General features: G+C 39.5%; 2 protein-coding genes across 2 annotated transcripts in view; one reads left to right on the top strand and one right to left on the bottom strand.

The window, feature by feature from the left end:
- Positions 1-1987: 1987 nt before the first annotated feature.
- Positions 1988-5992, top strand: LOC113123661 (protein lifeguard 3-like). Its single transcript, XM_026295882.1, has 11 exons — positions 1988-2261; positions 2374-2441; positions 2592-2656; positions 2753-2806; positions 2963-3013; positions 3138-3177; positions 3414-3451; positions 3576-3663; positions 4021-4116; positions 4251-4304; positions 5616-5992. Exons 1-11 carry the CDS (start codon positions 1988-1990, stop codon positions 5763-5765), a joined length of 978 nt encoding a protein of 325 aa, XP_026151667.1. The 3' UTR covers positions 5766-5992.
- Positions 5993-6203: 211 nt separating this feature from the next.
- Positions 6204-22334, bottom strand: part of dars1 (aspartyl-tRNA synthetase 1) — a 29849-nt gene continuing 13718 nt past the window's right edge. The window contains exons 7-18 of the mRNA XM_026295252.1: positions 20180-20282; positions 19453-19533; positions 16845-16904; positions 13957-14068; positions 12414-12548; positions 10730-10877; positions 8598-8744; positions 8209-8251; positions 7730-7810; positions 7207-7318; positions 6949-7020; positions 6204-6756 (exon numbers count right to left, since the gene is read on the bottom strand). Coding sequence (XP_026151037.1) covers positions 6665-6756; positions 6949-7020; positions 7207-7318; positions 7730-7810; positions 8209-8251; positions 8598-8744; positions 10730-10877; positions 12414-12548; positions 13957-14068; positions 16845-16904; positions 19453-19533; positions 20180-20282 — 1186 coding nt within the window. The 3' untranslated portion in view covers positions 6204-6664. The remainder of the gene's footprint in view (positions 6757-6948; positions 7021-7206; positions 7319-7729; positions 7811-8208; positions 8252-8597; positions 8745-10729; positions 10878-12413; positions 12549-13956; positions 14069-16844; positions 16905-19452; positions 19534-20179; positions 20283-22334) is intronic.

Raw genomic sequence — 22334 nt, 5'->3', positions numbered from 1 at the left:
TCTGAGTATGGGTCACCATACTTGGCTACACTAGGCACTTTACAGGTTATAAAAAATGCCTGTTACAACTGGTTTGTAACATTATAAACCAATGACGTGCCTACCAAAAGAATCATTATAAGCCAAGTGACAGATGATAGCACCATATTCCTACAATGAATACATGTTCTCTATTTTACATATATCTAACACTTAATCTTAAAAATATGAGTTTGGCGTTAAATGATTGCAGCCTAACAGAAGTCTAACATCCCAACCAAATGTTTTTGTTAAAGACCTTGTTATTCATATATTTTCTTCAGCAAACACAGGCTGCTCTTGTTTCATATTAAAAGGAAAGTCATACACATTCCTCGCCACCAGTCACCAAAGTAAATCCTCCTGTAGAACTACACCTGTATCAGTCAGGGCTGATTCTAGGATCAGATCTTTAGGGGCTCAGCTCGTCAGCAGAATGTGACATTTATACAGGACCTTATGCACTGTGGTCTTTCTGCTGACTCCATCCTGCTCTCTACCCTTCTCTCCCTCTGTATGCTCCTCTCTACCTCTTTGTCATCTCTTAACCAAATAGCAAACTTAACATCCAGTCACAGATTCTCTGATCTAATAAGAGGCATCAGTTGATCCATATTGATAATTCATCCATCCATTATCTATACCTGCTTATTCCTATTTAGGGTCACAGGGATCTGCTGGAGCCAGGTCATCAGTCCATGACAGGGCCACATAGAGACAAACAACCACACACCCTTCGCATTATCTGTGTTTTGAGAGTTCTGTCAAAGTGAGCTCTTGTGAGCAAATGGAAAAACTTAATAAAAGTCTTTTTTTAGACACTTGACATTATTTTCCCTTGAAACCCCTGAAATCGAGAACGTACTTTTTGTACAGTTGTATCAAGCTTTAAGCTTAGACATAGTCTTGTTGACTTAATTATATAAATTATTTCTATGGTCGCAAAACATATTCAGTGTTATAATTTAAGGCTGTAGTTGAAGCTTTACTGCTTGAGCTTTGTGACATGAAGCCTAATGTTAACTCCACTTTTATTAATTAATCGTATTTGGTGTCCATCTGGAAGCCAGCTTTCAGTTGATTTCTAAATAATTTAGCAGTGTCTCATTGATTGTGATGGGGCATTGACGGGCAACAGCTCAAAATGAGACAGTGTAGGTTGGTATACTGTAATAAGTAGCTTAATGTATGTCAGCCTAAAGTGAAAATAGAATGGAAAAAAATATGTTAAAACCACTGCACAGGGAAAATAAAGAGTATGTTGGTGTGGAGTTATTTAGGACTGAGTATGCAGCTGTGGAGTTATTTAACAAACACCTAAAAATCTGTTGGACAGAGATACAAACAATTTGTGTGTGCGTGGTTTCTAGTTATTGTATGTGTATTGTTCTAACAAGAGAAGCCTGAGCAGAAGTGTCCATGTTTTCGCGACATCACAAACAGTGTGAGTTTCAATGGACATATCCTATTACAAAGATGTCATCTCCCTGTGCTCAAGTCTCAAAACCTCCAAGGAGAGAAAAAACTAAAGAGCACAGGGCTGCCAACTTAGGCTGAAGCCACCAGGTAAGTAAAATTGTTTCAAATCTTCCACTTTTTCTTTATGTTCAAGGTATTTATTTAGATTATATTATATTTACCTTTGTTATAATAAGGTTTTATTATAACAATAAAGTTTTTAGTATGTGCATAAGTTATGTGATATAATACTCTCTCTCTCTCAATATATATATATATATATATATGAAAAATGACAGTTTTGTAACTGTGACAATGTAATGTACATAGTTACTAACTGAATGACTGTTTCTAATATACTAATCAGACACAAATAGTTGGACTTCATGTTTATTTTGACATTACTTATTATGTTCTCTTGTCAGTATGGGTTGTAATACCAGTACATTATATGTGCAGTATCTGATGCAACTGATAACCATACTGTCTTAAAGGTGATCCAGCAAAAATCATGACATCTAAACTGGGCAGCCCACCACCTTATGAAGATGCACTGCACCATCCAAAATATGGAAACTACCCCCACCAGCCACAACATGGCTCCCCTCTTCCACCACCTCCATCTTACAGTCCCAGTCCTGGCATGTGCCCTGGTCCTCCTGGCTACTGGTGCCAGGAGGGCATTTACCCACAGGCTGGCATGTGGGCAGCCTCTGGCTTCTCGCCATCAGGGATGCCCACCACAATACCGAGTCTGTCTGCTGGAGTTCCTGCATCCATTCCAGGTTCTGAGGAAATAACGCAGGACTTAAACTAATCAAATCCTGTATTATATTTGGAATAGTTCTCAGCTCTAATAAGTATAAAATCACCACTTCGCTATCCCCAATCCTGCAGGAGACATGGAGGATTTTCTGAGCACCCAGTGGGAAAGCACATCTATTCGGCATGCCTTTATCAGAAAGGTAAAGACTTTTTCTCATTTGTCATATCACACACTTACTTAAACAGTGTGTACAGAGTGCCTGTGACAAGCTCATTAATCCCATCTACATACCACTGGTATGTTTCCTTGTGTGCTCAACAGAACATCTTGGTTTTGTGTTTGTGGGCAGGTTTACTTGATTTTAGCAGCACAGCTTGCTGTCACCTTTTCAGTTGTTGCTGTCTTTACATTTGTGTAAGTGTTGACTATTCATCCCATTACAATATTCCACCTCACTGCTTAACGTGTCTGTTGGAGGATGAGTGATCCCTTATATCTGTGTTTTCATAGCGACCCAGTGAGGCAGTTTGTCATCAGATACCCTGGCATCTACTGGGCATCTTTGTGAGTTACACTCCAGGAGCAAGACAAAACACAATTAAGATGCAATTAAATTAAAAAATAAACATAGAAAGTCCCCAGCATCAACAACATTCTGAGAGCTATTGTTGTCATGGCATGTTGTTATATAGAGTAACAAAGTGATTTGTCTCTCCTTAGTGTGGTTTATTTTTTGGTTTACTGCATTCTCATCTGCTGCAAAGAGCCAAGGTAAGTATGGCCCCGCTCTGTCTGAAAAAGATACAAAATACTTTTACTACTGCTAATGTTTGTCTTAAATACTTGCAACCACTAATACTTCTATTTGTGTACTATGTTAATTTTTTTTGTTTAGGAGACGTTTCCCATGGAACTGTGTGTTGCTGGGAATATTTGTAAGTATTGTTTGATATATTATTAGTCAGAAGTCAATTTTGGTTAGAGTCCAGCAGCTCCATATGTCGAAGCAAAAAAGACAACAACAAAAAATTGAGGAGTTTGATAATATTTGAGTTGAAAACTGGAACAGTAATACAAAACAAAGGCAACTATTAAAAAATCAAGAAGTCTGAGTAAGGCTACAGCCCACTCTGCCCTTCATGATACATGGTTTTTATGTTTTGTCTTGCAGACTCTTGCCTTGTCTTACATGGCTGGAACAATTGCGAGGTTTGTTTTTGGCCCCAACTCAGGCAACACACCACAGTACACAAACACAGCACATTTTCGTAATGTGATGTGTTACTCCATCCTATATTATTTCTGTTTTAATCACCATGTGTATCTTTTACAGCTATTATGAAACCAAAGCAGTATTTCTCGCCATGGGAATAACAGCTTTAGTTTGTGTAGCTGTCACAATCTTCTGCTTCCAAACCAAGGTAGATGGGGATGTAAACTGTGTCTCTCTGTAGCTCAGTACATTGTGGCTTGTCAGAGGATGTCTTTGTTGTGAGTGTAAAAGAACGCCTTTGTCTCACATTACAATAGGGCACTGAGCTCCTTTAAATATTTATAACATTTTGGGATAAGATGTGAACCCCGACATCTCTGTCTGATGCAACTGAAGATGAACAAGTCACAATTTTGGCTGGTGCATGACACATCCACCCACTTATTATTATATACATTCTTACCTTATTCTGATTCTCTTTCAAATGATCATGACTGCTCTTTCATGTGGCTTGAAGCCTATTAACTTTGCTTTCATCCTGTTAATGACTTTTTTCTCATCACAGGTGGACTTCACCTCCTGCGGGGGATTTCTCTGTATTGCTGCCATTTTGCTCATGATCATTGGGGTGGTTACAGCCATTGTCCTCTCCTTCCAATATGTGAGGACTCTTTCCTCAAATCTTTTAATTTATTCTCTCTGCTCGTATTTTTCAGTTTGAGGGGTAGCATCTCAATATGGTGTATCTGTGTGGCTGATTGTACATTCAAAGGCCCTTTTTCTGTCACTCAACAGGTCCCTTGGCTGCATATGCTCTACGCTGCAATCGGAGCTATTGTTTACACTCTGGTGAGTCGACACTCACATGAAGTAAAGGAGAGCATTTGAACTTTGTATTGCAAAGTTATTGCACAATATTACTTGCACCCTGCTATAATAATGTATTGTGCTAAAGTTGTGCAGGAAATTTCCCAGTCACCTACCAATCATATTATATGATATAATTATTAGTTAATTAATACTTTTAATCTGAGAGTAGTGCATGGAGTGTCCAAAATGGAAGTAGCTCATTCTCATGGGATATGAACATGATCAAGAGCTACTGGATGGATTATCATAAAAAATGTGTAGACATGCATAATCCTCTAATGATATATCGGAATGATTTATTTAATCCCCTGCTTTCTTTTTCTATGTGGTTCAGTTTTGTGGTTTTGAGTCAAATATCTTAACAAGTTCAAGTTCATTTTATTTATATAGCACATTTACAATAGCTGCCAGGCTGACCAAAGTGCTTTACAGTTTGGTCTCTGTCAGGATGGATTGTAATAGCTTTGGTTATCCCTTCACACTTTACCTGGCACCATTATGAGGTCAAAATCTCTATGTCTGATCCTAGTCTTAAGATCAAATATAATAAAAAACTGTCATGCCCATTAAATGATCATACTAATGAACTAAGATGGGGCAGCACGGTGGCTTAGTGGTTAGCACAGCTGGTTCACAGCCAGAAGGGCCCAGATTCGCAACCTGCCAGGGACCTTTCTGTGTTGAGTTTGCATGTCCTCCCTGTGCTTGTGTGGGTTTTCTCCAGGTACTCTGGTTTCCTCCCACAGTCCAAAAACATGTATGTCAGGTTGATTGGTGACTCTAAATTGCCCATAGGAGTGAGTGTGAGTGTGTGAGGTTGTTTGTCTCTATGTGGCCCTGTGATGGACTGGTGACCTGTCCAGGGTGGACCCCTGCCTTTCACCCAAAGAGAGCTGGGATAGGCTCCAGCAGATCACCGAAATAAGTGGGTAGAGATAATGGATGAACTAAGATGATAAATCTTATACCTGCTAAACCTCAGCATATTATCATGCTGATATTAACATTAACCTAAAAACACCAGATGTTGAAGAGACAGTAGTATTCATGGAGACAGGGAACTGTGTTGTTTTAATGCAGCAATTCATTGTTGAGATATCTCAGTTAAACAGGCTGCTGGACAGACAAAGAGGGACTGACTCAGTGCTAAATTTAAACTTCATTTTTCATTTTCACTGTCAAAATCTTTGATGGCTTCTGTCTCTGCTCTGCATACAACCTAAGCAGACAAACCCACATTCCTTCTTTTATGACAACCAAAGGTTAATTTTTCTTCTCTTTCTCTGTTAGTTTTTAGTGTATAATACCCAGCTTCTTATTGGAAACCGGGAGTTGGCCATCAGCCCAGAGGAGTACATCTACGGAGCTCTCTCTCTTTACATTGATATTGTTCACATCTTTCTCTTCATCCTCCAAATCAGTGGAACTGTGACTGAATAACCCTCTGGATACAGCACATCTTTTCATCTATGCTTACAGTATATTCTCATTAACTGTAGGGCTACATTTGCATGTGTGTAAATTAGTTTACATCATTACCGACTATCAGTGTTGAATGTCTTGCCTATTAAATGTATATATTTTTATGTTAACACCACTTTGATTTGTTTTTGCACTGCATAAGGCAGCACAGTGCATTTAAGGCTATATTTGAACTATGTGTGAATGAAGAGACACTAAAGGGTTGCATATTTTATAGTTTTCATTTTTCCAATTCCTTTCCTGAGTGGAATTTTAATAGGTCTGCACAATATGTTCATGTTGAAACTATCTTCTATCAAACCTAATTAGCACTGAAGTAATAGGCAAAACATAGCTTGATCCTTATAAAGAGGTACCATGGAAAAGCAAAAAACAAATATGAAGACAACACAAATGGTGGTTTGAGTTTTTTTAATGTGTATTTAGTTCTATTAATTACTTACAAAACACCTGTAGTTACAGGCATACTGCTGGAGACCACAATCATTAGTCCCAAGTGTGTGCTGGTATGAGGGACTCCTAGGATCTGTATTAAAGTAGTTTTTAGAAAACACTGACTCGTTGATTAAAAGAGGGATTCACTGTGTGCAGTTTGGTGGCCTGTTCCTTAACTCACCGGCCACTTCCTCTATCTGTTACTTGTTGCTGTTTGACAATGCACACTGATCAATAAAGTATGCCCTACTGTTAGAACTGATTTATTCTTTCATTTTAATGGTTAATAATAGTGGCATGTTAGAGTCATAGTGTGGCACTAGCTCTTACACCATCTCCGTTTATGGATTAGTACTGTTTCCCTTCACCAGCATCTGTGTGTTAGTCCAGTAAGGACTGAGTTTGTCTAAGTGCTTGAGGATTCAAGGTGTTAGGCGCTTAGGATCACGTGGGAACATGGAGGTCTGACGGACATTGTGGAGGCCCAAGTACAGCATGCAGACTCTCTCCAGGCCTGGGAAGAATGACAGTTCATTTACTCAACTAATATTTATTTTTGCCTTTAAAAAAACTATGAAACGCTTGCAGCCATTTTCATAACCAGCATATTGATATTATATACTTTTTTAAAAAACTGGTCAGTTGCGTTCAGGAAAACACAAAAGTCTCTCTCCTGTGGGATCTGCAAGAAGTATATATTCCTTACCAATTCCTCCACCGCCATGTGGGGGAGCTCCATACCGGAAGGAGTCAATGTATGCCTTGATCTTCTCCAGATCTGTAGTAGCATACAAAGAAAGTGGTTCAGTTCCAAAAAACTTTAAACTTTGATAAGTGTGCACCAACATTCACTAACAACTAATATAACTAATTTGATGTTGTTGTAATTTCAACTGGTTACCAGATGAGGGAGACAGACATCATCAAATAAATCATTGAATGGCCCTTCAACTCTTGCTTTTACCGATCTGGTGATGGATGGCCCTCTCAGTCAGCAGCTGGGCATCGTGGACTCTCTGAGCCCCAGACAGGATCTCCTCTCCCCTCATGAACATGTCATATGAGTTGGAGTATTTCTGATCAAAAACAAAAAGACATCAGCTGTGATATAAAGTGATCGACACTTCAGTTAATGAAAGAAGTGGAAAACACACACGACATACTGATTTGGAAAGTAAAAGGACTGCAAGGTGACAATATTGCTGTCAGGGTGAAAAGTCATTGATTCAAAGTTCAAGAAGCAGAAGAAAAATAGCACAAACTGTTTAGCTGAATCCAGCTAAACAGATCCAAACCAATTTGGGGGTCAAAAATGGGAACTTCAATACAAGTCAACTGCAAAATGAATTTGCAAAAATGTACCTAATATTTGTTACTTCACAGTCCTTACTATATAGCCAATAACTGTGTGTGTGTGTGTGTGTGTGTGTGTGTGTGTGTGTGTGTGTGTGTGTGTGTGCGCATGCATGTGTAAGGGTGAATCTTACTGGGATGTTTGGATCAGGCATTGTGTAGAAGGGTCTGACAGCCAGTGGGTACTTATCCAGCACATAAAAGTCAGTATCATACTGAGGGAAAAAAAAAAGACATATATACAGTCAGTGGTCACATACCTGAGAATGAATAAAGACACAAAAAGCCTGCATAATAAAGCATGTAGTAAACAATACCTGCTTTTGGCAAAATGGCACAGTACTGTTTGTTTTTGCCATGTGCAGTGGTTATGAAGGGCATGCAAAGTCAAAAATAAACCGTCCTGAATATTATTTTGAACTCTTCTTCGAAAAGCACCAATTCACTGTGGCGCAGGTGTTAGATCAATTTGGGTTTTTGGAGCACTCACTGCTACTTTAAACGTAAATGAGTGTTTCTTAACCTGCTGAGAATCTACTACAGCTGGTGTCAACTCAAGCAATATTCATATTGTCACACTGACATTAAATTAATAAAACACAGGTGAACATACCTTCTCCTTGACCAGACGGCCCAGAAGTTTCTCATTAGGTGTACTAGAAAGAAACAACAAAAAAAGCATTATTTTTCCATACTGATAACAGTATTTTGCTGGCACACTATTTATGCTGTTTTTTTTTTTTTTTTTTTTTTAACCTAATTTAACTGATTACATATAAAACTATATAACTCACAGCGTGTGTATTTACACTAACAGAATGACAAAAATGTTTCCATGCATGTCTCAACTGTAAAACAGGACACAGGCATTACTTGACTGGAAAATGTTAGGTGTCTTATTTCACATCTTTGCTTTAAAGACACATTCAATTATATTTCTGCTTTTATTTAATGAAATCATCTGACAAGATGAGAGGAATGTGACAGGTGATGTATTCTGACCTGAGGTCATCCTCGTCACCCATCTCTACCCCGGCCTCACGCAGCATGGCCACGGCCTCTGTGTACTCCAGCCTTAGAGTGGGCTCTAAGAATTTGAACGGCTCACTGGGGAACTGCTTGTTCACCGTCTGGATCTCTGTCTGGAAGCTGATGCATACAGGCAGGTGAGCACATGTACACATAGACAGACAGACACAGACATAGACACACACATTTAAAAACAACTAAAACTCCCACCCACACAGACACAAATGCCAAGGAAGTTCACCTCTGGTTGTTAATCTAACAACAGCTACAGCCCACAAACATCAGTCACTGTAAGAAAATATTTTGGTATTTAAAGGTCTCACAGCTCTGTATAGTGATTAAATCTTAAATTTAACTCTGCAGTTAATGTTGCAAGCTCTCTTTTCCAAAAACAAAGCAAAGTAGAGTTATCAAAAGCAGTAAAAATGCTTAAAGGTAAAAGGAGCAAACACTATTACACAGGGGAGGTAAGAGAGAAGCAGCATTTATCATGTTTTAAAAGACATAGAACATTTAGTTGACTGATTTAACAACTAACAGAGCTCTACAGAGACCAAGTCATTCTGAACATCAGTCAGACGCACATGCAAAGTCATTTCATACGTCAAGGAGGAACATGGAAAGTCATGAGAACAAACACGGTCAAAGTGACCTGAGAAAGAGGAACAACAGTCACAAGTTTGAACTAACCAACAGTGACTAACATTTACAATATAAAAGGGACAGGTTTCATGGCATTTAACCTAAGATGACACGTCTCTGATTCGACCACAAAGTTACACAAAGTTAAATCGTGTCTTTGGGATGATCCTTTACTGAAGTGGTGAAGAGACTGGTGGTGGGAAAGCCCCTTTTTATTCTCTTAATAAAAGACTCAGCATTTTAACATCACATCAGCCTGTCAGACAAATTTGGCTCAATTGTTCTATTCAAGCTAGCTGCAACACAAAAATCCACAATACCATGAGTAATTTGGAGATAATGGAAAAACAGAATCATAGAATGGTTTAAGTACATTTTTTTGACTCATTCAACAACCTAACACACTTGTTTCATTCTTTGTCCAACTGAAATCAAATATTATTGGGATAGACGCACTATGGCAAAAGTTTCCACAAATGTGAAGGACTTGTAAGTTTCACTCTTCAGATTGTTCCATCATTTGAAGCGACTGGTCTAGTTCTTACACAGCCTTGAAAGTTGTTGCTGCATCACTGTCCTGATTTCCCTGAACTGCAGAATAAATAGTCCAAATAATGCTTCAGTGTGTCCAGTAGCACAGACTTTTCAAATATAGTTTGAAGTACCCAACACAAGTTGGTAAACTGTATACTACAGTATATACTACAGATATACTATACTAGTAACCCCTGTGGAAACTGTTTTCATCCATTCTCAAGGCTTTAACTGCTACAGAAAACATGTAGCACACACAAGTAACTGTCTTTTTTTTTTTTTAAACCTCTGGCAGTTTACTACTTTGCTTTGGACAATTTGAGATAATCACTGGACTCAAAATGCTTAACTGAAAAAGGAGGTGACCCCAAACGTTTAACAGGCAGTGGACATATTCATTTAATGGTGAAACTGCTAAGAAATGTTCAGGAATGTGCACTCAGTCAATTAAGCAGCAAATGTAAAAATATACATTTAAGTGTGAAGGCAGCTTGTATGAGAACTGTCAAAGGCTATTCATATAGGTGCCTACTCATCTTTGTCCAGTCATCACTTCATGTGCAGCACTGATTCACACCACTAGGAGGCAATAATGCTACATCATGACATTTTCTTGTTGGCAAACAGTGAGTGGAACTCACTGTTGGATGTTTTTGACAGAGCAGACAGCAGTTCACCTGGATTCAACAGTTTAAAGAGTTTTAATATTTCAACTCTCTGCAAACCATGAAATGTCCCCACCAGAAACTGATGATGTCAAAATTCAGTTCTTGTGTGGAAAACAAAACTTGAGCTTCTGTGGCATGTAATGTAGTTTTTCCAGCACTCACAAAAAATGGGAGTACAAGAATACCCAGAGAATCTGTAAAGTCAAAACAAAGATATCATCCCGTTAGTTTTAATCTTAACGGTATGAATCTGAATCTTACTTGTCTCTCAGGCCTTTGAAGATCTGAACCATAGTGTCAGTGATGGAGTCAATCACTTCATGGTAATGGTAGTTGAAGGCCATCTCAATATCCAAACCCACAAACTCAGTCAAATGGCGGTGGGTGTTGGAGTCCTCTGCCCTGAAAACTGAAATGGTGCAGAAATTACGTCAGTGTCTAAACAAAGACAGTGAAAGGTTGCAACACATCTTCTAGTGAAATGGCCTTGAATACAGAGTAATTGTTTGTCAAATTCCCTTTTGAGCATCTGACCAGGTCATAAAGCAGAACTTCATATACAGGGTCATGAAGTTCAGCATCTGCACTCTGAAGTCACTCTAATCAAGGACTACGTGTTTACAAGACTCATTTTAAGGCATTTTGTTGCTGGGAAATGCTTTACTAGTGATGCTGCTATGATGCTTTCATTTCATCTTTCTCTGCATTGTATCCTTGATTATGACACACACTGTGATGTGAGCGCAATAAACAAAGTCATTACTGATTACCTTTCTGACGATTAACATGTCACTGCTGATGATAGTTTGCGGGTACCTTTCTGATGAATTCATGTCATTATGAGTGCCACATATAATTAGACAGAGCCAATCATATTGGTCCTGCGTAAGGACTGCTGCTCTGTGGATGTCAGAGGACCTTGCTGATGTTAAATGGAGTTTCCTGTTTCTTCTCATTTCCAATTGTACAGTGTGGTGGAGCAATCTTTACACACACGCAAACCTATTAAGCCATATGTGGATTTAAATCAGCTGAGTGGAAATTAGACACTACGACTTATAACACAGGTCCATGAATATGCATCATTTCTCATTTCTGTATGCAGATATTCCTGCTTTTGTATGCTACACATAGTTTTAGTTAAGAACCAACACAGTTGGATAAACATCTGACCCTTGCATACATTTAATGAAACAACCAATAAAAATATAAAACAATTCTAGACATAATTAACATGACATCTGCTCCCCTGTGCTGAAGACCGGCCTGGTGTTTACATCGGTTTATTCCCTGTGGACCTCTTTAGCTGATTTCAGATAGTGGCACCAATGCTGTGGAATATTTAAACGCAGTAATGCTTCTGGGCTGCTGAGATTTCAAAGAAAGTTGCTCCCAGTGATCCTGAAATGTAAATGTAACTGTAACTACAGTCGTGAGTACATTGATGCCTTAGAAGCAGTGATGACCTTCAGCCCTTTGATTTCTCTGGTGGAGGTACAGAGATGCAAACAAAGGCCTAAGCCCAGCTGGTAGAATACTGAAGTTGCATCCTTCTTCCAAACATTTTATTTTATCTTAGTTCAGAATTGTGTATCAATGACAAACTAAAAACACATTTATTCAACACTATTCGAATTTACTCAATCCAAAGGTGGCAGTGTTTGCTCATCTGAAGAGATGGATATTCTTTTAGACCCAGCACAATGCCATAAAGTCTTTTAAAAGCCCCATTGTGTCGCTAACGCACTAAACACCACAGCAGCTCAGACCACCGAAAAAGCAACAGAGGGAGGTCTGGTAAAGTTTAACAATCTCAATGCATTTGGAGACATTTCAACACCGTCAGCTCAGTTAGCAGGGTCGACGGTTTTTACAATACTCTTGCTGCTCATTTTGCCATAAGCAAATGAAAAAGTGTGAGGGGACAGATGGGCAGCATTCTTACCTGGACCCACACAGAAGACCTTGTCAAAGTCAGCACAGATGCACATCTGCTTGTAGAGCTGGGGAGACTGGGCCAGGTACGCGCTGGTTTTAAAGTAAGACACCGTGAAGACATTTGCACCACCTTCGCTGGCAGCTAGAAGTGAACAGAGACAACTTTTAGATGTGAAATGAGCCCAGAATGATGATTAACTGTTAGGGCTGATGGGGTTTTAGACAAACACATCTGGGTTAGTGAGCACTTAACTTTACAAACTCAAAGAACCGAAGTAATGAGGACATACCTGAATTTCTTTAGGGATTTAGTTTATTTTATTACATAACCTGGTCATTTTTACTCATTTTTTAAAGTGAAGACATCTTATGACAGCTATAACACTGTTTTTTTTTGACTGAAAACTGTTGAACATTGGCAAAAAAAAAAAAGAAGAAAACTACAAACAGTTGCCTGGTATGTTTTTCAAAACAAACAAGTACAAATTTCAGACTTGCATAACATCAGCCAGACAGTACACAAGCACATAGCTCATCTGCGGTTCGCTATGTGAAGCAGACGTCAGAGGCAATACCTGGTCCTCATGCTGTCAAAGGGGTGGGGGGTACATGCAGCACAAACTGTTCACTGCCTATGCTATGGGTGTTGGCAGGCAGGAAGATGCGGTTTATGCTGAAAGTACACGAAGTTATCCACAGCTGCCGCCAAAATAAAAGAGCGGCAGTTTTGAATTTGGATGTGACAGGCTAAGCTAAGATCATTGGCTCTTTAAGAAAAGAGGAAGTGAGAGTGGGTTTCACCACAGTACATTTAAAATTTGAGAGGCATGTGGATGGCTGTGGACTGTGGCTTAGTGTTCAAGACTATTGTCCTCTGTTGGAAGAGAAAATGCTACTCATTCTAGTCAAAACATTACAACTAATGCTTCCCATTCAAATTCTGTTGCCATTTGTTTATCTATTAATTCCCAACACTTCTCTGAGCTTTCGCTATGCTTTAGACAATCCATTCCTTTCAGCCCAATAGTAGAATAATTAAACCTGCGCATGTAGAACACCAAGTAATCGCTACAACTGAAGAACAAGAAGAGAAAAAAAAGTTTTTTCTAGCCTTGCCTTATTTCAGTGATGTGAGACAGGACGGCAGTATCCTTGGGAAACAAGATTAGGGAAAGGCCTCTTCTGTCAAATTAGAAGGGCGTTGTGTGGAAATGTGGAAATAGAGGACCTGATGTGAGAGTTGGATTAAAATCCTGATTGGTCTGACTATAAAACACTGTCTAATACCTTCTGATGTGCTGCTGCTTGAACATTGATGTGCATGAGTCTTTTGGATCAAAAAATTCACTGAAACTGTTTTGTGAGCTTCAACTGAACTTCAGAAAGTCAAACCTATAACTGTCACACGGTGACTCACAGGACAACTGTGGGAGGTGATACTGTAACAAGTGTGCCTCTAGTGAAACATCCCATCAAAAAAGATTCAATGCACGTTAGTCTTAGTTTTCCCATGGGGCAGGATCAACGTGACAGAAAGTATGCGTGTGTACCTGATATGATTTTAGGGGTCTGGATCTCCACAAAGCCCTTTTTGGTGAGGGTGTCTCTGAAGAGCTGGCACACACCTGACTGCAGACGAAAGATGGCCTGGCTGGTGGTCGTCTGTGGTGGGGGTTGGGGGGTGGGGGGATGTGATACACATGCAAACACACACACAGCCACGCACCCAGACGCATTACAACATTGAGAATGATTCATTTGAATTATTACATAATCATAACAGATGTGTGAAAACGAGCACCAAATTCTGCTTGTGTAGTTCCTCTTGATATAAAGGGTGAAACACTTATTTGTTGGCAATAGAAAGCCATGCATTCTCAGCAGGAAAGAGGCTTAAGTGCGTTAAAACTACAATTAAAAAAGGAACTACTGAAACCGAGACGGGGTAGAACTGCTTAAACTAAAACACAAGATTACTGTAAAAAAACCTAAACCTCAAAAGCCCCCTAAAACTGCCACATCTAGACAACAGAGCATGTCAAAACGTTAAGTGAACACTCCCTAAAATCCAATGACTCATCTCAAATCACAAGACTTCTACAATTTTTTTTCTGGCTTTTAACTCTAGTTATTATACATGTTCATGAAGATGGGCCCTGATCCTTTCAATAGAGGATGCACAGGTCTGCATTAATTAAAAGGTTTCATTTCTCATTCTTGGCCTTCTGTAATGTCTGTCCAGTCTTGAAAAGGCTTTATCTGACAAACAGCTGGTAGAATAGAAAGCTGCTAATGTATAAAGATGGGCAAGCTCATTAATCTGCAGACAATGCCTCAGGGCTGTCTGGCAGAAACTTTTACTTCACTTTCAACATAAACGCTTTACAAAAAGAAGAAGAAAAACATAAAACTTCCCTGCTTCAAATCATTTTTACAGAAATGGCTCAAATGCAATGAACCAAATACCAAATTCTACCGACAGACCACCAATGACTCATTTGTGTCATGTCCCATACATGGGCTGTGCCTCACATTAAACCTGGGGAAAAACCACCCTAAAAACTGTCTGTGTGGGGCCACATTCAAAAATTAGAAAGCACTTCCTGTTTACAGCAAATGTGCACTAAGTAGATGTAAAAGCGAGAGGGTGGATAGTGGTTAGTGCTTGAAACTGGCAGTTCACCTGGTGGTGTGCTTAGAAATGTGGAGCTTCATAAAATAGACTTCAAATATGTCTCAGCAGCCATCAGAACTGGTTTAAATCCCTACTGTGGTGAATATATACCACAGGCAGGTTTCCAAAGCACAGTTTACTCCTGGGCTCACCTTGCCTTTTCTTTTTAGTAATTTCACCAGCTGGTAATTATTTCAACAATTTCAGCTAGATGTTGCATAGTATTGCTCATATAATTGCATATACTGGCATCTAAAATACTGTTATGCTTTGTATTTTTTATATTGGATTTTATTACTCTTTATGGGCAACACTTTTTATTTTATTCTTTATGTCAGGGCTATAAGCCTTTAACTGTGTGTGTGTGTGTGTGTGTGTGTGTGTGTGTGTGTGTGTGTGTGTGTGTGTGTGTGTGTGTGTGTGTGTGTGCGCGCGTTGGGGGCTAAAAAGACCATGGATTGATTCTCATGCATTTCGTACAGGGCCACGGTGCTGAGGAAATAGCAACACCACTGTTAGGGAATTTGCTTTGACACGAATACCAAAGAGGCAGAATCATTGTCCAAACATTGCCTGAGAGTCCAGGTGTCTTATGCAAACTAAATTTAAAATATCACAAGTAAACTTTTCCATGGTGTTTTAGTGTGAAGAACCTGATGTTTAAGGATGGTCAAGTTACAAGGGGAGTTCCACAGGAACTCAATTATTATTGGAGGGGTTTTATGGTCACATTTTGGAGTGTCTGTTTGTCAGAGTGGGAACCACTTTATAGCTTCACTGGCCTCTAAAGTGCAAAACTGATGACAGACTTGAGTCCATGAGCTCCATGTACACAGTGTTGCAGAAAACAGGTGTTGTTGTGAAGCATGTGAGCTACGCAGCTCTGTGCTGTGGTGTCGGTACCTTCCTGCCTGCCACATCACCCACGGGAGAGGCACAGATCAAAACAATGAGATTCTGTGGCTTGGTGTATTCGGCTGCTTGCATAGGTTTAGCACATCTACCAACTACACAAAACGCACAGCACCAGCCCACTAAAATCACAGACTCTTTCTTTTCACACTTCAAACAAAACAAATTTGGGTTCAAATATCTGATCTAAACCTTATTTTTCATCTCACCAGACAACTTAAAAAATAACTAAACCTGCAGGATTTTTCATATATTCTACAGTTTGTTTCATTGTTTTCCCTGACGTGAGCAAGCAGGTTGGAACGGATGGAGGGTGGAGGAAAGTGTCAGGTGTGATGTGTGACAAAAGAGTGTCAGCAAGAATGAAAGGAAAGGTGGACAAGACAGTGGTGAGACCAGCAATGTTGTCTGGTTTAGAGACAGTGGCACTGAGAAAAAGACAGGAGGCAGAGCTGGAAGTAGTAGAGCTGAAGATGTTGAGGTTCTCTCTGGGAGTGACGAGGATGGATAGGATCAGGAATGAGGACATCAGAGGGACAGCTCATGTTAGATGTTTTGGAGAAAAAGCCAGGGAAGCCAGATTGAGATGGTTTGGACATGTTCAGAGGAGGGACAGTGAATACATTGGTAAAAGGATGCTGGGTTAGAGCTGCCAGGAAAGAGGCCTAGAAGAAGACCAAAGAGGAGGTTCTTGGATGTAGTGAAGGAGGACATGAGGATAGTTAGTGTGGGCGAGGAGGATACAGAGGATAGGGTTAAATGGAGGCAGATGATTCGCTGTGGCGACACCTGAAGGGAGCAGCCGAAAGGAAAAGAAGTTTCATTGTTTTCCCTCATTCTACAACAGCTTACCCTGAGATCAATCACCCTGTTGTCCAGCTTTGTGTCCTGGTTGACTGTGGCTCTGCCTTCCTGAGGACAAACAAAAAAACATAAATGTATTACAAAAAATAATAATAATAATTATACTAGATATTAAATAAAAAAACAAACTGCTTACTGTACATATCAACTAATGATAGCTCTATAAACAAAGACAAACCTATCAGCTTAAAAACCACTAATGGGCCCATGTTATTTTTCCTAAAGGAATGAAATACCCTGAGCTGTGCACAACTACCACACTCACACAACATAAACACCTACAAGTAACAAAAAAAATATATACTGCTGCTTTGTTCGATGTAGCAGCTATTACAGGGTCAACTACAACAAAAGAAATCTGCAATATGGGACAACAAGGCCACAATAGAGAAAAGAAAAACATAAAAACAACAAAAGGAAAAAAGTAAATGCTTCATCACAGGAGGAACCACTGCTTCCAGTGTCATGGATGTCAGGCTTCCTCAGAGGTTCCACAGGGGTTTGAACTAATAGCCTGTGTGGCCACATCCTGCCCCACACAGAGGGACAAAGGTTAGACAGACAGACAGTCAGATACAGAGGGCTGTTAAGGCCTGTGTCTCTTGGGAAGGCAGGTGTTGCTATGAGTTGTATCCCTGCAGAAAACATCTGAGATGCTACTGCAGCTGCAGACATCAGCTTACCAGATAAACAGACATGCTCTCAGCTGCCCCCTGAATCGTGACATGCATATATTGACATGCCCAAAATAATATATTTAAAAATTATACACTATTGGATACTCTACAGTTAGAGAGCAACAATACGCTCTTGGTGTGTGGCAATTATTGCACCATTTAATATAAAGCTATTCAAAACTATAGTGATTTGTATTTTATTACAAATGGTCTTTCTAACAAAACATTTAAATTTACCATTACAGATGCAGCATTTCACACATAAGCATGGCAGACAAAGACCAAGGACACTGACCCAGGCATTTCTGATGCTTCTCTGACCATGATTTAGAGGTATAGCAACATTTTGGACAATCGTTTGAGAGAACACAAAGTCACAATGCCCTGGTTATCGGCACAGACTGATGGTTATTTAATGATTATATAGATAGTTTTGAACTGAATTGCTGAATCAGTTGTGCATCAAATTGCTGTTAAGCCAGTGACGGACAGTGCAAAACTGCAGGCGCAAAGTTCAATAATCACTAATAACCACCTTAGCTGGAGGTGGGGAAAAATAATGGCTTCTGAAATACATCATGATTCCTGCAAATTATTCAGTGCTGATGCACAAATCTCCTTAATTGGAATTCGGAGGGCTCCCCAACCTCTGGCTGCCAGCTCTTACAAACATGAAATCACATTTAGCATAAAAAAAGGCTAGTCAAACAAAGTGATGTTACTGACTGTATTTGATGGTACTGAGTGTAGGGCTGCAGTGAATCCTCGAGCAAATTGAGAAATCGAGTAATTCCATTACAAAAAAAACAAACAAACAAAAAAAACAAAAAAAAAAACACCCCCGAAGCAAATTCTTTGCCTCAAGGATTGTTTTAATTACTGTAACTTGCATTATCGGACCTGCTCCACCTAGGGATCATTGTTCCACAAGGACTGCAATCACTGTCGTACAACGCATTTCAGTATCAAAGTTGGCGCTGTGACAGAGAGAGAAACCGTCCGTAAAAAGCAGAAAGTGTCCAAAGTTTGGGATCTTTTCAAACTTAAAAAAGATGACAACACGGTGCAATGTGTGTATTGTAAAGTAGAACTGGAGAACCACAGCAGCACTTCGTCAATGCTTCAACATCCGAACAAAAAAACATCCAATTGTGAACCAGACCGGCTCACCCAGCGGAGCTGACAAGGTAACGTCATTTCAAGGTAACATGTCATTTCTGTCATGCATTACACTATAGTATTATTGTTTAAAAATGCAAAAGTCTATTTTATGCGATTACTCGAGTAAACGCTGAAATATTCGGTAGAAGACGCGACTGCAGCGATAACTGAGTGTGCGCCACTGTGCTCTTGTTCAATTTATCCAGGTTTAATTACCAAATTAATGACTGACAACATCTTACAGTATTTCATGACATGGATATGCTAGTTTTCAAATTAAAACTAACTAACTAGTTGGGAGCAGAGTGCTGTCTCATTCGTGGTACAAGCTGATTCTTTTCACCTGACAAAAGTTTCATGTTAGATATATATATACCACACTTGGAGGTTTACCGTATCTGATACCAAGTCACCCTGATTTATTTATGGTTGTATTTTCTCATTCTTAGCCAAATCACCAAATTACAACGAACATGAGGAGATAGGCCATATTTCATGATTCAATGATTCAGAATGTTTCATGGTGGATGGTTAATAGGGTTCAAATCAGCTACCTACTGCCACTAAAATGTCCTGCAATCAGTGTGAACTACAGTGTACTATGTCATTGAAAAAAAAAAAATGAATAAGCTCAGCCATAGGTGTCAACCAATACTTCACATTAGTGGGCACAGAGGGGGAAAATGGTGCTGGATTGTCTCCACTAGTGAGGATCTTGGATGAAGTACACTTCCCACGTCTCCTCATCTATTCCTCACCTCTTCCCCCTCTCCATCAGGCCTGACAGCATCCTCCAACTGCAGTGGGAGACGAGGCTCTGCCTGGCTGATGACGAAAATCTGAGAAGGGATGGAAACAAAAGGCATTAGAATGCAAAGGGTGAATAACTACCTGGATTTCCATCAGTTGTTCTGACAATGGAAAGTACCTCATAGACACTAAAAAAAAAGTCAAAGTAAAAGAGACAGACATCCTCATCTGTTAAAACCTCATCTATGTGTGAGTGATTAATATTGTTTTGAAACTCCTCATTTGCTGTGCATTTGACAATCATGTACAGTTTTTGGATACAAACAAAAATCTGTAGAATCAAAGCAAAACATCTTGAATCCAGTTTACGTTGTTTGATTCTGCTTTAGGAGTCAGTGTATTTGGACTGATTCTCCCCCATATCTAGTACAGTGTAGCAAACACACATGTAACATTTGAACTTATGATCATATATATATATATATATGTTGAGTTGTTGTTGTGTTGAGTTGAAACAAAGACTTGTGCAAACCCTGTGCAGTTCCTGTGTAAACAGTGTACTTAATCTGCTAATATGATATAAAGTATTCTTATAGGCCAAATGTGTGTTTTTATGTAATTGCGGGGAAGAAATGTGATGCATAAAAACAGGCTGTCATCTGCTCTGTTTACATGTCCATGTGTTAAGTGCTGTGCATGGCTGTGCTTTGAAGACTGTAGTGAAAACATGCCCACCCTCTCAATGTGGAGCTCTACGTCCTGCTGGGAACAGCTCTCGATCTTCTGCTCCACTTTCTTCACAAACGCCTCCACGTCTACGATGCTTTCCTTGGTAATGCTGGTGGAGACGGGTGGGAGAGTGAGAGGTAAACAACAGATAGCACTTAGAAAACAAAGTCATCTGCGTGGGAAGCCAACTATATGAGAACAATATTTGCATTAATCTGTGATGGATGTGTGTAAACATGCATTTTCATTTTTCATGGTGAGCTGAGTGCAGTGGGGGTGGGGGTGAGGGATATGGGTACGTGATTTTGAGTGGGATGTTTTTTTTTTTGTTTTAATCACTATAAATCCTAAAAATACAGCTGCTGAAATGACATTTGCTAACTGTGGGAAGGCCACAGTGATATGAAAGCCACAAGGCCATGTGGCTTTCATATCACAATTGCTACCCCACATTCTCTGCTCAACACAAACGTGTCTGTCATAAGGCTCAAATCAAACAGTTAATAACAGCTGTCAGCCGTTACTTTTAACAAATTTCCTTGAGTATCTATCAGTCACAGAGGAGGAATAACCAGAGTAAAGTAATAACCAGCTCTTCCTTGCTCACCTTCTGGTTAAATAAGGGAGAGCTGTTGAGCTTTTAGACAACCGATTGGCAAATTATTACAAAAGTGTTACAGCTTATGCAATATCATGATCTGCAGGGAAGTACCCAGCTCTACTACATTAATGTTCTCATCGCAGGAGTAAGAATTCCCCTGTCATACCCAAGTGAAAGTAAACCATACCATGTGAGATACAGCCTTTTTTTAAAGTGTGTTTTTGAGCACCATTGTCCTACACAGACTCTTCACTGAAACCAAGTACCATGAGAGATGAGAGCAACATGCAATGAAAGGCCAGATGGGAAACCCAGTGAAATCATTCACTCCTCCTCATTAAAAAGCAGTAATGAGGGACCAAACACCAGGGTACTGCTGTCCCTTCAACCCCACAACAGCTGCTCCCTCTAGTAGATCAGTTAGATAAATAAATCCTCAGATTAATAACCTCCGCTTAACCACCCGGCTGGCTGGCGACAACACATTTACCAAACGCTGAGGCAAACAGACTGATTAACTCAAGACTGAGATTTGACAACACAAAGAGATGAGAAATATGACTCTATATGACTATGTTGTTAAAGGGTCAACCATACAACACTTTGACGCACTCAGCCTCTGCTTAGCAACTGGGGCTAATGTTGGTCCAGTACCACCAGAAATGGGTACTCTTTGTATAAATAATGCAATAAGTTTTGTTTTTATCCTAGAGTTACTACAAAATCACTCTAGGGTTAATATACTAAACCTTCTGCTATTTCAGTTGTATTGATATGTGCTATTTTACAGACATTACATAAGCCAAAAGAAACATTTCTAATCTCATACTGGCCATGAAGAGACCATCACTGCTGAGCCATCAAACAATAGCACGAGACAGAAGTAGTACAGACAAGACAAGGTTATCCAATTTCAAAATACTGGATGTTTTCAGCAGTCCTGTTGCTTTTGCTCCCTACACGCCAAGTATCAGTGCCAAACATCAGACAAAGATGAGTCCAAACACCCCTCAGAACCTGAGATCTTACACTGAGGCAAACAAAAAAGACTGACAGAAAATCCTAATGAAACCAAGCCTTTTTTGAAAAAAAAAAAAAAAAAAAAAAAAAGCCTTTTGAAGAACAAACTGAAGTTGGAGTATCATTATATTGGAATGAAGGCTAAAATCTCTAAAAACCCCAAAAACAAAACCAAATTTCCATGGTCACACAGTATCAGCAGAAATACAGATCCTGCTTTTTCTTAATATGGATGAATTACACTACTGCTGTGGTCAGGGCTTCTGTTCTCACTGACTAGTCACAGCTAGTCTTCAGCTTTTCACATATCTTAGGACACACTATTATAATTTCTAATATGATAAATAAACTTCACAATAATCACATTATTATTATTCCAGCTTTAGAGTTCAAAGCAGCTACAGTTCTCTTCTGCTTTACACTTGGCACTCTTAAGGTACTTGAGTCGAGCAAAGGTTGCGGTGTCTGAGGATCACTTAATTAAATTGTGTGAATGAGGTGCATGTCTTGGACATACAATATGTGAAAAGAGCCTTCCTG

This window comes from Mastacembelus armatus, chromosome 21 (assembly GCF_900324485.2).
Source record: "Mastacembelus armatus chromosome 21, fMasArm1.2, whole genome shotgun sequence".
In the NCBI taxonomy this organism is placed as follows: domain Eukaryota; kingdom Metazoa; phylum Chordata; class Actinopteri; order Synbranchiformes; family Mastacembelidae; genus Mastacembelus; species Mastacembelus armatus.
Note: the sequence above shows the minus strand (reverse complement) of the source record. Positions and strands in the feature narration are given on the sequence as shown.